General features: G+C 47.9%; 1 protein-coding gene across 2 annotated transcripts in view; it reads right to left on the reverse strand.

Moving 5' to 3' along the window:
• The window catches only part of FOXO3 (forkhead box O3), an 89,380-nt gene extending 83,873 nt beyond the window's left edge, over positions 1–5,507 (reverse strand). The window contains exon 1 of one of the 2 annotated variants that reach the window (XM_080614505.1): positions 4,667–5,507. In XM_080614505.1, the coding sequence (XP_080470631.1) occupies positions 4,667–5,242 (576 nt within the window). In that variant the 5' untranslated portion in view covers positions 5,243–5,507. The remainder of the gene's footprint in view (positions 1–4,666) is intronic. The other variant, XM_080614506.1, reaches the window with a different exon arrangement.
• Positions 5,508–16,341: the final 10,834 nt, after the last annotated feature.

Here is a 16,341-nt window from a genome sequence, read left to right on the forward strand (position 1 = left end):
GCTGGGGAAAAGCAAGATCTTTGATGTACATTACAGATATAAAATAATGTGTGCTAATATCTACATATGGTTTCTACCAGAAAGTTTAAGAAGTCATTTGTTACTTTGATACTGAAGAACGTTCCTCTTCGATGCAAGAAGCTTGTTAATCTAGCAGTTTCAACTTTGCAGCTGGAATCACACATCTCTCTAAGTTGGTCAGCACAAAATTCACTTAGAAATGTCACCAAGTATTTTGTTAAAGCACAACATAGTAAGGCTTTGATCAGGTAAGATCCTTAAGCAGTAAGGTTAAGCACACAAGTAATCCCAGTGAAGCCCCAAGGATCCATTCACATGCTTAAACCCGTGCTTGCTTGTGTAGATCAAAACTTAAAATAATCAGGCTACAGTTTGTAACTCAGACCCTTCTGTACAGACGCAACAAGGCAGCTCAAAATTAGAATAAAAAAACCAAAGTAGAAGAGAAGGCTGGAAAAATATCATGCTAGCAGTCAACTGGAAAATAGCCTGAAAAAAGACAATGGAGAAAAAAAAATGAAACTGATGCAAACTCCAGTTTTCTGCTGCCACTCCTGATAAAGACGTTCTGTGCCACTTCGAGGAAAGAGAAATAAGAACAGAGTGGTGTTGCTTCCTTCCCACATCCTTTGAAAAAAGATGATAAAAAAAGTCTGACACATCTTGCATATCAGCATCTGGCTAACAGATTTAGACATTTGTCTACATTGCTGGCAAGTTTCTCAAGTCTCAACAACTGGAGAAGAGACTCGTGTGTTTGCTGCCCTGAAGGGACTGCAGCCCATCGGTACGTGTTGGTTAATAAAACATGGTGAGAAATGATGAAATGTCCACATACTAAGTTTACAGAAATCTCCTCTTCAGAGCAAATATCCCAGTAACTTGTATTTATCTTTCGTAAGGAAGATGAATGCAACAGGTGTAAAACAATCAGGCTTCTGATATGAAAAAAACGAATCAAAGCAAATCAGCTGCATTTAAATTTGGGAATTGCTGGTATCTGTGTATGAAGGACCAGATTCATACCGCTCAACAAAGGAAAATAGTCCCCCTAGTGTACTCTTCATGTAGAAAAGACTGTTTCACAAGACAGTGCTGCAAGAAATTACAAAATAACATTATAGGAAGAGATGTGGAAGTACTTAAGCTATAGTGAAACCAAGCACCTCTACTATATACAGGGACATAAGGGTGCTTCAGTTTTCTATTTCAAAATTAGTCAGTGGAGTTACTGTATCCAAAATATCTCGGGGGGGTGGGGGGGGAGGGGGCAGGGAACGGCACGGGACACCCACCTGCTTTTTAAGTCAGCACACTAGTTTTGTGACTGCAGGACACTGACAGTGTAACGGATACGTGAATTTGGAAAGATGGGTAGATCTGGTCACTGAGAAGCTCCGTGGAACTGCCTGCAACAGCCGCCTGGCACTGCATTTCACCAGCTCACCCTCATACCTTTGCCCCCCTCCAGTGATGATAAATATAAATATGATAAATATAAATATCACTCCCCATAAGTATTCAAGACTGGATATTGAAGCACGCATCTAAACCCTTCCCAGTGATTTGGAAGTACACAGGGCTGTATCAAACCTGGCTGCCCGTGGTACATGACAGTGCCCACAGTGTGCCAGCTCTACGGCAATGCACCGCACACTACTGCCCTAGTTAGCTGTCAGGCAGTATTAGGTTAGCTGATGTCCCACCGGGGCCAGGGGGAGGGGGCAACAAAGGAGATTGTTGGGGGGTGTATTGGGCAAACCTCATCTAAATTAGCGGAAGTGTAATATATGCCTTCTTAACCACATCTGAAATAGTCACTTCTGCTTTAATGCCCTAGGAAAAAAAGAAAGAAAAAGGAATAGTTGTAACTTCATAGCTCTTAAAATAATTGTTTTGAGGGGTATAATCCCAGCTATGTTTATGGATTATGGCATTCAGCACATCTCACTAGAAACAGCACATCTCACTAGAAACAGATTAATATTTCATATATAATAACACCTAAGATAATAAAACCACGTTCTTTTCTTCCCTTTGTTTAAAGTGACAATTTTCCCACTCAGTGCCAGAGCAGAACACTGTTAAATGGGCCTGCTGCCTTCAAAGATGAACTTAGCTGTGTAAAAATATTCTAAATTAAGATAAAAGCCTCCTGATACAGAACTATATTCTGCTCATTTAAAATCTCAGTGTACCTAGCAATCTGGAAAAGTCTGATGTGAAAAGCTGACATAAGTTCCTGAAGAGTTATATTCATTACCTGTGAGGGAAACAAAGATGATAATAACATCTAATGTGTTTCAGCATCAGGAGACAAAGATGGAGTCTCTATTTAAGTGTTGCTTCTTGGACAAACTAATTTACGTTCCAGCTAAGAAACTGAAATAGTCCTGTTCTGAAACAGTCCTCTCCTGAATGCACAGGCATACATTAAAAGAAACTCTAGCCCTGCTAAGGAATTAAATTTTGCTGTTTTGGATGCCTGGCAAATTATTAGCTCCTGACCTCTCCTTAGCCCCTTTCATCATGCCCCTACTACCCGTGAACAACTGCACCCACCACTAATACAGTCAAAACGCCTTACCCAAACTTCCAGAGACACCTCACGATCATTAAGGAGGCTGAGTTTTCTGCTACCAGTATGCAAGCATCTCCTGATAAAAGTAATCTTAAACGTTTGTCAGAAACTTCTGAACTAAATTATATCAGAGGAATCTCAAGGAATCCAAGTTTTTAACATTTTAATTAGCTCAAAGTACCAGTTAATGCTGCTCAGCAATGGAATCAAATTAACAGTGTAAATTGTCAGAAAAATTGTGACTGTATTAAGCACACTAATCAAGGTAAGCACTTCAGGTTATGTCCCAGATCCTGTGCCTGCTGAAACGAATGGGAGTTCTGCCACCAAATTCAGACGAAACGGTATTAGCCCCGTTGTTTGAGAAGTCTTCGCTTCAATCAGGTATCCAGAATTTACTGAAAAGTCGAAGTATCAGATAAAAAGGCTGCATTTGACACAGCAGATGACATCTACAGCCGCTGCTTCTGCGTGAAACCAATTTATGAAAGGCACAGGCTGTCATCATAAGATGTAACCCTTTATCACACTCCATGTCGCACTTGTGAAATCAGACCAAGATTCAACACCTAATACAGACACAAAAGCTATAAAAGGGATCTGTGTTTTTAAAAGCCTTGTCTTGAATTAGTTGTGCCACTGATAAACTTTGCTATTTTCCCCAGCCTGAGACAAGTCTGTCAGTAAAATGCTTTCTCTACAGTGCTCCATTTGGAAGAGAAAAAAATCACACAGCTGTACTTCAGTTCCTAGCAGCAAATCCTACTCAGGCACCAAACTATGAGACAGGGCTGCTGATATGAAAACTGCCAGAAATGTTTCATTTCACCCATACAGTACTTCTGACTGACTTGTATACTCTAAGTTATCCCCTGATCCAAAGCTACAGAGATTGAAAGAAGAAATGTAATTCCTCTGTAACGCAATAAAACTTCCCGGCAAATTCGCCCTCAGTCATCCGTTCAAAAACTCTGTCGCAGATGCTGCCACTATCAGCCGTCGGCAGCTACTGAACCGTACCGGGATTTCCCTCTGCAAACAGCATCGACATCAAGCAGCACCTGTATTTCTGTGTAGCAGCGAGTACGTGACATTTCTGCGTCCAAAAGACACTAATAGATGGATGTGGAAAATGAGGAGGAAAAAAAAGCAACTCTGAAAGTCACCTCAAATATGCTTTAGGTGCAGCACAGGCTCCTGGTAGGCCTTCCTAGACCCTGAGAGTAAAGCCCTGCCTGCCTGCAACGTGCTTTTGCACATGCTGAGTAAACAAGCCTCAAAAACAGGCGGGTTTTTGTTTTCTTACTTATTAAAACAGTAGTAATCTTAGCTGCTAACCTTCCCAGCGCTGGACAGAAAATGCTCGGCTGCAAGGGATTTATCAGCAGACAGTGCCCTCATGCACTGGCACCGCAAGAATCACAAACCAAGCATTCCCGTGGCTGAGCAGCCAACAACTCCACGCTTTGATTAACTTTATGAAGAAATGTCAAGACCCGAATTTCCCTTTACTGCCTTTGAGGAACGTGTCGTGAAACCACTGGGGCTTTTCTAGACGAAAATAACAGTCATTTTGTATTTGAGCTCTGAGACTCAGACTGACCCTGCACAAAAGCAACTCTGCTTATTTCCAGCACGAGTTACACCAAAGGCGTGTCTAACTTTAAAAAAAAAAAAAACAACAAAAAACCAACCAACAAAACCCCACAAAAAACACCACCACACACACCATAACAAATATATTTCCTTTCTTTTTTTCCCCTCTTTTTCTTCCCCTGCTTATGTGCTTGTGCACGAGAGAAGCCAGCTTCGCTCCAGCGTTTTCCTTGCTCCCATAGTTAGGAGCCCTCACCGCCTGCACGCAGCAACAGGAAAGAGACAAAACTTTTCTTACCCCCTCCCTTCATTAATAAATAAATAAACAAGCACAGGGAACAGGGCGACCACAGGCACGCCGCAGCACCCGGCCGGCTGCACCGGAGGAAGCCGCGGCATCCCCCGCTGCAGCCCGCCCGTCGGGGCGGCGCGGTGGGTCTCGCCGCGGACCCTAGACCCCCCCCTCACCTTCCAGCCGGCCGAGCTGTTGCTGTCACCCTTGTCCTTGAAGTAGGGCACGCAGCGGACCATCCAGTCGTAGATCTGGGAAAGCGTGAGGCGCTTCTCCGGGGAGCTCTCGATAGCGCGGGTGATGAGGTCGGCGTAGGAGAGGTTGCCCCACGCGTTGCGCCGCGACGAGCACTTCCTCGGCGCCGCCGCCGGGCCCCCGGTCAGCCCCCCACCTCCTGCTGCCGCTCCACCCGGTGAAAGGCTTGGCCCCTCCGGGCCGGCTCCGGGCAGCGGGGCCAGCAGCCGCGCCGCCTCCTCCGGGACGCTGGTGGCCGCCGCTGCTTCTCTGCCCGCGGGGGCCGCGCTGCCGACGGCCATGGCCGAGCCGCCCCCCTCCTCCTCGTCGTCCTCCTCCTCGGGGATCATGGAGGCGGCGTCGGCGGGCGGCTCGCCGGCGGGCTTGGCTGGGCTGGCCTGCAGCTCGGGCCTCTGCAGGGGCCAGGTGCAGGAGCGGGGCCGGCTCTGCGGCTCAAACTCGGGGTCTAGCTCCACTTCCAGGGGCGACAGCGGGGCGGGGGGCGACGCCTCTGCCATCTTGGCCTCCCCCGCGGGTGGCTGCGGCGGCGGCAGGGGAGCGCTGCGACGGGGCGGGCGGGAGGCCGCCGACCCCGCTCCTCCTCCGCCGCCTCCTTGGTGCCGACGGGAGCCTAGCAGGAGGGGGGCCGCCGGGCGGGCATGCCGCTCACCGCTACGGGCTGGCAAGCGCTCCGCAGCACCCGGAGCCCGCTGCCCGCGGGCGCTGCGCACGGGGGGAGAGGGGTGGGGGAAGGAGGAGGGAGGGAAGAGAAAAAAAAATCCGAAATCCGATTAGGAGCCGGAGCGGCAGCGCGGGGCGGGCAGCGCGGTACCGGGCGGTGCCGGAGGTGCCCTCCGCGCTGGCGGAGCGGTGGCCGCTCCCGCGGTGCCCGTGTGCGTTTGTTTATGTTTCACTCCATGCGGATGCAGAAGTAGCTCCAACGGGAACCGCACTGTTTCCAGTCAGGAGAAGACCCTCGCCGGCTCCGAGCTCGCTCGTGGTCGCTTCCGCAGATACCTTCCCTTTTGGGGGAGCGGGGTGGTCCTTTGCGCCCTCCCTCGGCAGGAGGGCAGGGAAAGGGGTCCTTCGGATTACGCCAAAGACTTTTTTTCTTTCTTCAGAACGCCCTGAAAGGAGAAGTCCTAGCATACACCCAACTGCATACTAGCGTAAGCTTGTCACTTTGCGGTGCTCCCCAAACCACAGGCGAGCACCCCCCCCAAAATCTCACAGCCGACGGAGCAAGGGGCGGTAAAAGGCCACGCTGGGGGCTGGTCGGTTAAAAAAAAATAATAATCTTTTTTCTCGCAGGGAAAAAGCAAACACAACGGGAAGAAATCAAATCGTAGTCTTCCAACAGGTCCAGAAGCTGTAAGCCCTCCCTAGGGCTGCCAAAGAGAATAGGTTTTGTTCCAGCATCAACACCACATTCATAACCTCCTTGCTCCTGCTGCTGCCATCTTGACAGTTTTTCCCCCCTTCACTCAAGTCATTTAAAAAGCGCAGGCAGAAGAGGCAGGGAGAGCCACATCAGGAGGGGCGGGAGAGCGGTGGGGTGCGGGAAGAATCAACAGCCACCTCCACACCGGCAGATATCGAGCTCCAAATTCACGGGAGGAAGAAGCAGCGCTGCTGCATGATTTCTGCTGCTCCTGCGCCTTCAGCTCCGAGGAGCCTTCCCTTTAAAGGCGAAGGAGGGGGAAGCGGCGAGCCATCCGCTCCCTCTGCGAGCAACCGGCGAGAGGCAACCGATCCACCCGCCGCCGCCACCGCCCGCCCGAATAGCCCGTCACCCTGCTCGCCACCACCTTCCACATCCCTCCCCCTAACAACCACCGGCAGCAACACAAAGTTATAGGCACACGCAGGGAGCCTCAACCTAACCGCACGGCACGGCACGGCCCGCCCACGGGCGGAGGGCGGGCGGTGCCGCGCAGGGGCCGCCCCGATGGGGCGGGAGCGCCAGGCCGAGGGGAGCTGCCGGGGCTGGGAGACCGGGAGAGCCTGCAGGGGCGCGGTGGGGGTGGGTTTTGTTTGCTTGCCCTTCCTCGGTATCTCTGGGCCTGGGGCCATGCCGCGCTGCCAGGGCCGCGGGAAGGCGGCAGGAAGAGCTTAGGTCTCGAAGCATACTGTAACTCTTTCGAGGGGCTGCGTTAGCTCCGGCTTCTTGTGCTTACTAGGATTTAAGGGGCAGAACCAGACGTATCGCTTCTTCATACTTCTTGCCCTTGTCAGGCCCACCTGGCCCGGCAGAGGCACGGCTTCAGCGCAGTGCCTATACCTCACCATAAACCCGGCTCTGGCTGCCAGTCACGATGGGGAAAGAGCATGCTGGTTCTTTTCTGACTTGTTTCCACTCATCACAAGTTATTGGTGCACGAGTTACGTGGTAAACTTTAAATCTGGAGTCCAATTTAGTAATTTTATTTTAAAACTTCCATTCCCCCTTTGGGTGATGTGGGAGCATGTTCAGACATGTCTGCATGTGAATATAATCCTGCTGTACTTCCTCCTCAGATGCCATGCCCTAGCAGAAAGCCCTCCAAAGTAGCTCACTTGAAGACATAGTTAATTACGGGTTGGATAAAGGGGTGACCCACAAAGCCAAGGAACATAAAACTATTAATATGTATGTAGCTATAAATACATTACATAGCAGCATAGCTGTATCAGTTCTCACCTAGCTTCGTATTGACCTAAACTATAGATATAGCACAATGGTAGTGTGGTCTCCTATCCTGGATGCAGACCACCGCAGGTGTTGAGAAGTAGGTGTGCTTCTGGAGCATTGCTGGGCAGAATTGGCAGACAAATTAAGCTATTCCTGATTTATTTAGCATTGTAGACAAGCGATGAGATTTGAAAAGCATTAGGTTTGATTAGAAGACAAGCAAGGCCCTGATCCTGCATGTCTTACATGTCCCACTAAGTAAGGCCTAAGGCCCTCAGGGTCTAGTTAGGTTTCAAATTCAAGTGGCACTTAAGTTAGGAATAGTTCGGCATGATTTTATTACAAGGGACAGCATTTCAGCATGCATACAATTAATTCTTAGTTACCTAAATATAGTAGGAGACACTGAATTAATCGGAATGAATGCAGGTTCGAGTAATGGAAATAATTTTCACTGCAGCTCCATTTTGGGTCACGATGTTGTGTGTGCTGCCACAGCTTTTGCTGTAACAATTATGGGAATGCAAAGCAGCTCAGAAAGACACTAGTTTCTCTGCAGTTGTGATACTGGTGTTGGTCTGTGTGATTTAGCAGTTGGTAGGGGAGGAGAGCTGTGGTAGCTACGAAGAGCCAGGAACCAAGATCAGACAAGGCTGTGCATATTTAGAGGATACCTAGTCCGTCCAACACCACACCTCCAAGGAGCCTCTACTTGTGGCTTTCAGCAGTTACCCAGAGCAGGCTGGCCATGAAGCTGTGACTGACACTCAGCCTTTTCCCAAAACCTGCTGCTGCTTGGGGTTCATCTTGCCCATTGCAGAACCCTCCCCATGGAGCGCTTCCTTAGGACTCCAGGGTCCAGAGAAAAACAGCTGTTCGACCTTGGGCTGGATAACAAGCTTGCAAATCTAGTCCTAAATGATATTATCATCTTCATTTATTTATTTAATTGGCACTGCATTATTCTACAGGCATGGCCATTAGGTCTCATTGTACCGGGTGAAGGCCCTGCACGTGGTAAGAAATGCTCCACTCCCTGGTGGAATTGCAGTCTAAGTAAGGCAGGCCAGGGCGGGAGAAAGGAAATAAGTAAGTAGTAACCCTATTAAAGAGATGATGGACTGAGGCACCAAGCAATTACATGTGCTGAGGTCATACAGGAAGCCCGTGTCAGAAGTGAGAAATAAAACTAGATCTCCTGAGTGCCAGCCCTTGGCCTTTACTGCAAGATTACCTGCCCTTTTCAGAATTCACTGGTGTATCAGCCTTCATCCCATAAGTCAGTGTACCAGTTCTTCACAACTCCACACAGCATGCGTGTGCCCATGATGTTGCAGTTTAGAGGCAGAATTAAAACCACAGTATAACTGTTCCTACACATTTGACTTAGCAGGAGCAAAACAGAAAAATGGAGGAACCCTTCTTATCGTTGTTTAGTGGCTAGGCCCACTGAAAGACATACAAAAACTGATCAAAATTGGATCTAAACCTGCACGATTTCTGGTCTCTTCCCTTAAGTACTGTAATGCCTCAAGGGTGGGATTTTCAAAAAGGCTCCATTTATGGGAATTTTATCACTGACTTCAAGAGGAATAAAGTTAGGCCAGCCCTGAGGCCATTTGAAAGCCTCACTTACTGTGCCTACTTAGACTGTATTTCAGGGTAGTGCTGCATCTTCCTCCACATCATCACCTTTTATCTAAGACTCCTGCAATAGTTTGTATTGAGAACATGTGTACCCATCACAATACCTGATTATATGGAGCTGGTGAGATCACAGTTCCAAGTCATCTCTGTGGGTGATCTCAGCCGTACATGGACCATGCAGGACGCATGGGATGTGAGGCCTGTGGCATACTGCTTCAGGGAAATGAAGCAGGATGGAGGGCCTGGAACTTCTTGTCATTACATCATTATAGAAATCTGCTGTAAAGTGTACTGCTGCTCAATAAAACTTGCACTTACATGAAACAATGGCTGCATTGTCTGTGTGGACTTCACACAAGCAAGCATATGATGGGTTGTTTTGTAAGCCACCTGCAACCTGGTCTCTGAGAAGTCTGTGCCCATTGCAATAAGCGTGTCTACCCCTCACAGTCACCCCCTGAGAGAGCAGCTTCTGCAGTGCATTTTTTGTTCTTCCCACAGTTCCCTAATACGTCTTTTAAACACAGACTGGGCAAAGGGCAGAGTAGGGTTTTGTGGCTGATCAGAGCAACCTGTGTACTGATTGGAAAGAAACATTGTCTATAAGCCAGCCAACTTCATGCTCTGAGACTTTAACCGTTCTGCCCAATTTGGCTAAAACTAGCTAATGGGTTCCACAGTTATTACAGGGACATTGGCTGATTGGCAGAGAGACACAGAGCAAGGGTCCAAAGTGTGCCAGTGGAGACATGAAGGGTTTGCCAAAGATGACTATGGAGTTCTGACTATAAAATTTTCTCAAAGTGATGAACAGAAATTTAAAGATCAATTGAAGTTGGACTTCAGCCTGTGAACTGGTTGGCTGACAGCTGTAACAGAGGGGAGGGGAAGGAAGTGCAGTAGCAGAAGGAAACAGTGATATTACTACTGTGGATAGAAGAACTCTTTCCTCAAGTGATCTTGACAATTTGGGGACTGAGCTCTAAGGCGGGAAGCACTCAGCTCTGCACACATCTAAACTTGAGCACCCACTGCTGAAGAATTCTTGACCCATTTCTGCTTTTTGTGGAGTACAGTGACCACAGACATCCACACTAAAAAACAGCATCACCTTTCTGGAAGAAATAATGTTTACAGTGAAACCTACCCCCAGAAATGGTCTAATAAGGAACTGTGAAGCTGAGGAAGTGGGAAAATTCAACCCTATAGCTTCAGAAATTGTAATTACAGCAGCCTCGCGTCTGCTGAAGCTGCATTGCCACAATGTCACACATCTTGTAGGCCAAGACTCTCAGCTTCTCATGAATAGAAGTAGGTTTCTAAGTGTTTTGTACACCTAATAACACACACAAATAGCTGGGCATAGTGCTGTTGCCAGCTCTCTCAGCTTTATTTATGAGTCCTGCAAGGCTGATGTTTTCCTGAAATCCCTGTTCTTAAAGTCCCATTAAAGGAGCATCTCATTTTAAACCAATAGCCAATTTCCTGATGTACCATGGATGCAACCCAAGTATACTTTCAAGGCCAGGAAGAAAGAAGGTGGAAAAGAAAAAACCCCAACAAACTAATTGCACATTTTAAAACCTTTTACAACCTTATTTTTAAGCTGACATTACGCTGTTCAAAAAGCTTGTGTCATAATTTTTGAATACTTTGGAGTCCATGCGATTATTGAGTTTGTATCATTAGGGTGAACTGAGTCAAAACGCTAAAATCCAGCAAGAAACTCCACCCTTTTTGTTCTAACATTCATCTTAAATGATATGAAAGGACTTAATGTTTGCAACAGCAGTTTCTAGAACAGTAACTGCCAGTCTTATACTGGAAGCTGTGTTTTTATCTTGTGTCTTTATACCACCTTTTGAGAAATATTGGTAAACAGCTTGCTTTTATATATATATATATATATGTAAACTTTTTAATTCAAGGAGCTATTTAGCCATCTCCCCTTGCCTCCTGTCCCCTCAGGACACCTCCACGGACCTGTGAAGACAGACATCCAGCTCTCCCGCTTGGTTCGGCCAAATGCCGTTCTGCCTCGCCACCGACTCGTTGTGCAACCTGGGCATGTCACTTAACCAGTCCCGGTTACCTCATAGGGGCTTACTTATACCCACTTATCGTTTAATTGCTCCATGATTACACTCTAACACCTTCCTTTTGCCCACACACAACAGGGGGCCGGACACAACAGCTTTACCCAAAGACCAGCGGCGAAGTTACCTCAGCGGGGCGTTTAAGCGGACGTTGGCCGTCCGCCGGGGAGACCTCGCCCGCCCCGGCCCCGCCCCCCTCTGGTGGCCCCGCCCCCTGGTGGCTGCCCCTCCCGCGCCAAGCTAGGCTGCGCCGTGCAAACTGGATGATGTCATGCTCTAGAGCCGCGCGTGACCGCCGGGGCCCGCCCTCGCCGCCCATTGGCAGTCGCCCGTCGCTCGTCAGCGCAGCGGCGCTTCCAATTGGCCCGCGCCTCCGCCCCGCCACCGCCCCTTGGAAAATAATAAACAATCGAGTAAAATGCGGCGGGGGGGGGAAGGGGGGGTTTGACGGTGTCGCTGGGGTGCAGGGTGTCGGCCGGGGTGCCCGGCGTCGTCCCGGTGCGGAGTGTATGGGTGCCGACACCCTCCCCTCAGCCCCCCCTGACGGGCTTGGGCGGGCTCGGCCGGGGCCGCACCCAGGAGGCAGCAGCAGCAGCAGCGGCGGCGGCGGGCCCGGGAGGGCTGGCTGGGCCCCAGGCCGGGCCTGCTGCGGGACTGGTTGCCGGGGTGAGCGGCGATCTCCAGGCCCTGGCTGGCGTGAGGCTGGCCGGGAGGCGGCCGCTTATGCACGGTGGGGACGGGCGGCTCCGGTACGGTCCCTGCAGGCCGTGCCCGGGCCCCATCCCGCGGAGCTGCCCTCTCAGCAGAGGAAAGCAGCGGGCAGGCTTCGGGTACGGCTGACGGCGGCGCTGGGAGAAAAGGCTTTCCGGAAGGTATTGCGGCACTCGCACTGAACGTTACCTTCAGCCAGAAGCTACTGCTGCACCGAGGGACGAGCAAAGCCATCCTTTGGTTTCCCTGTCGCTCTTGTCTCAGAGCTAAGCTGAAGCCTACCTCCGGAGGGGACTCGCAGCCCAGCCTGAAGCAGTGAAGGCCTGAACATGGTTGTGAGGGACAGGGACTGGGTGCGTTTTGAGAACAAGGATCCAGCGAGCCAAGTGCCTAGAGTTGCAGCACTGACAGACTCAAAAGCTACACCTCTAAAACTCCATCACTGTTGGTTGGCTTCATGGGGCAAAAGATGTCCCCAAGGTGGCTGTCCTGTCTACATGGTGCTGTGCAGAGAGATGTAGCTTCAATCCCTTCTTCGTGGTAGTGGTTCTTACGCATTCCAGCCCTGAAATAACCACCTTTCACAGTCCTGCTTCCCTCTACCTGCAAGCATAAGGCACACTTGTATAACAGAAGCTTTAATAGGGGATCAGGTAAAGAAAGTGCTACAGGAAAGGATTTCCCTTTGCCGAGGCTCAGCCTGGCAGCTCTTTTTGAGAGCAGATGCCTACATAGAGCCTATTTCAGTTCTTCCAAAGAATTAATTACTGTCTCCTGTGTGTGGCCCCAGAAAGAAGAAGTCCAAGCACCTCCCTTCCCCTGTCATTCTGTATCTGCAGTGATCAGAGCACTTGCCTAGAAGGTGGAGATACGGCTCCTGGTTCTTTTCCCAGAACTTTGTGTTTTGTTCTCTGACAAACATTTGATGTAAAGCATAGTGAGCAAACTTTGAGAAGGGGACTGAAATCCAAGGTTGTTCCTCTCCCTTCCCTGTGGCAATGTTATTATTGCTAGGTCATGGCCTTTCCTTGATTGCTCCCGTGAATCCTGAATCCCCACCCTCTCCCCCAGGCAGCAGTACGGGTTCAACAGGCTGGTTGAAAACTGGAGTGCATGTTAGGCTAGCCTCCCTCCCAGTGGATATTCTTCAGGCTAGCCTACCTCCTGGCTAAGATACTCTTCAGGAAGGTCAGAGGGAGTCATCTGAACCCCGTTGGGCCGAAGGGGGAGAAGTTGACCTTGGGTCTCCTGCTATGGGGGGCACTGCAATGTGCACAGAGTGAAGGAATTTCTCCCCCCTGGGGAGTTGAGAAAGGGTTCAAAGGGGCTGGTGAAGTGTTAAGCAAAAGCAGTCAGCGGCTCAGCACATGGTGGGGAAGTCAATGATAAGCATTTGCAGCTGGTTCTCTCTCTCCCACCCGGAGGAACTGGGCGGCTGCTGACTCAGGAGCTGCAGCAAGTCAGAGGAATGGGAAAGGGGTCACATTTCCTGAGCGTTTGAGACATGCTGCATCTAGCAATGCTATAGATGGGTACCTCATACCTGCTATTGCATCTTGGAAGAGCAATTGTAGCAGTGTGCTGTAGGGGGCTGGAGCCCACTGGTATGTGTTGGATGTGTTCTGAACAGGCTGCACAGCTGGGGACGTGGGTCTCATCTTGCATGGAGATGTGTCTGCGCTCTCAATTCCAGTGCTGGGCCAAGGGTGAGGAGGGGCACGGAGCTGCCCAATGTGGGGTGGTTCTGGGTATGTGAAAGGCAGAATGTCCTGTATCTTGGGATGCTGATAATTTAAAAATAGGACTCCAGAGCCTCTGGGATTAGGTATTGGTTGAGCCGGGGCTTTTGGGAGGGCATTTCTTAACTTTAATGCCTCAGTTCTGTTCCTGTCCTGCTTCTGATATTAAAGTCCTTATGTTCCTTGTGGCTCGTGAATGTCACTTAAATGTGTTTGGGGCATGCAATTATAGCTAGCTGCCCTGGAAACTCCTCCTGGAATATGAAAAGTTGAAGTCTTCCATTTGTATGCATCCTTGCCTGCCTTGCAAAAGCATTTTCTTCAGTCTAGCAAACTGCCGTGTTAAAGGTGTGCATAAGTCATTCACTGCTGTTTTACCTGCAGAGAGCCAATGACAGGGAGAGTGAGGCTTGATTTTATTAAGTTGTTTCTTTGGGGGGTACTGTTTAAGTGAGCACACATAACTGAATACATGCTGAGAACTGATCTGCTGAAGAGCCTGCATTTTCTAAATACAGTAGCTACTCTTCATAGTAGGCATGTTAAGTTTAAAATATATCCAAGTAGAAGTACTATAAGACCTGTTTTATCAAAATGGATTTTTTTTCCCTTGGAAGCAAACAAGGAAAACTGGAGGAACTGTAGCTGAGATCTGACAGATGTTCAAGTATGTGAAGCTTAAAGAGGAACGTATGCTATTCAGTTTGCTCACAGAGGCTTTGTGACCTGTGTCTTCGCAGTAATGATGACACAAGCTTTTTTGAATAAAAGGAAGAAATTAACTGCCTTGGCTAATTGTACCCTTGCTAGCTAGCTAACCAAGGACACCATTTGACTATGAAAATTGTTGGTGCACCCAAATCTCTCAGCTGGGGAGAATATCTTAAGTGAGAGTGTTCCCATATCTGTGGGTTAGAAGGGCTATTTTAAAATCTTCCTAATTGGAAAATGAAACCCTATTGCCTCAAAACAGTGGTGCACTGCTTTGAAAAATTAAGACCATATGGAATCATTTATTACTTTTCAATATGTATTCAGTCTCTGGTGCAATTTTATGTACTCGCTAATGCATAAAGTCTTTTGGAGCGGGAATAAAGCACCACAAAGCATGGTTTAATGCCGTAGGGTCACCAAATCTGTTTCAGATTACTGGATGTTTCAATATTCTGAAAAGAAGGGGACACCTCTGTCTCTTTCTTCCAGAAATCAAATCCAAACGTTTTTTGTTCTAACTTTGTTAGAGTAGGACTTTGTGCTTTGGTTCTTTTTGTATGACTTCTGCAAGGTTAAGACTTGCAGTGCCCTTCCTCTGGCAAAGAGCTGAGAGGGGTCCAATGCCTTAGCTGCTGGTTTTGGGTTTTTTCTTTTGCTGAGTGATGAGCTGTGGGGCAATCTTTGCTCTTGGGCCCAGGCATTTTCCTTTTAGTGGTTCAGCAGAGACCAACAAGTGGAGGCTGACTCTGATGAGTTAACCATGCATAGTTCATGCCACCTGGCAATGAGCTCTGCAGGCATCAGAGGCAATCTTTATACCTTTATCATGAACCTGAGAGCATTATAATCATCTGACTAGTTATAATTTAACAGAAAGTCCATTTTTCATCTTGTTGTGGTGCTGTGCTTTCTTTTAAATGTCATCTGTAGAGTCTCCCAGTGAGTGGGAGCTTCAGTTTTGCTTTATATTTATTACAGATACTAATAGAAACTTTTTCATATGAACATGATCCACTAGGTCACTGAAAAAGAGACAGATTGTTTGAGGCATAAGCAAACTAAAAAGTGTTTGCAGTAACTTTTACACTTCAGATTGTTTTGTCAGTTTATATTTGTCATTTATGACCAGTAGATTAATTGACTGGTTGTTTTATTAAGGTTGAAATCTTACATTTTTAAAAGTGCTATTAAGCAAGCAATTAATCTTCAGCTTTCCTGTAGCATTGAAGCTTGTTCATCATGTTGTGCCTTCCATCATTTGTTAAATGTTTGATAATTGATAGTAGTAATTTCAAATAAGTTCAACTCTTTTGTTCAGAACAAGTAAGAGTATGCATGCTGCTTCTGGATCAACACCTTCACATGACCTCACCCGCCTGCTCAAATTATAGCATCAAATAACATTCTTCAGGCAAAATGAAGCCAGTTGAATGAATACTCAATGAGGATTAAAACAAATACCATGAAAAGTAATTGCTGTCTTTGATTAGCTTTTATCCAGATTCTATGTCTTAGGTATTGGAAAATCTTAAATAAAATCTTCTTTGAAGTCCCTTAAGCATTACTGAGAGTAATTGTCAGTTTAAGTATGTATTCTGACTTTAACTTGTATGTGTGACTGGTAAGACTATTACTTGCCCATAGATGGCAATAGCATTACACTGCTGAAGTAGCCCCCAGCCTAAGAAATAAATGAGGCTGTGTTGGTGGTGAATATTAACTTGGGGAATGGGAAGACAAATATCTTGCCTTTTTTTTGGGTGATGGGGACTGTTCTACTTGCAGGAATGCTGGGACTAATCATGTGAGAAAAGATCCTGGAGTGAGAGGCTGCATGTATCCCATGTCTGAGATCAGGGTCTGGTCTGTGAAGCTGACCTTTAAAACAGCCTGAAAATGAGGAGCGTGGCACCAGAGAGCAGAGCAGGAAGCATGAAATGATACAAGATTTGTTTCTTCTGCATAGGAATACTTTTTTTTTTTAAAGCTCCAGGTTTGTGATTCAGCATTTTCTGCCACTGAGAGAATAAAAGAAAGGG

Source organism: Psittacula echo (genome assembly GCF_963264785.1).
Source record: "Psittacula echo genome assembly, chromosome: 4".
NCBI lineage: Eukaryota > Metazoa > Chordata > Aves > Psittaciformes > Psittacidae > Psittacula > Psittacula echo.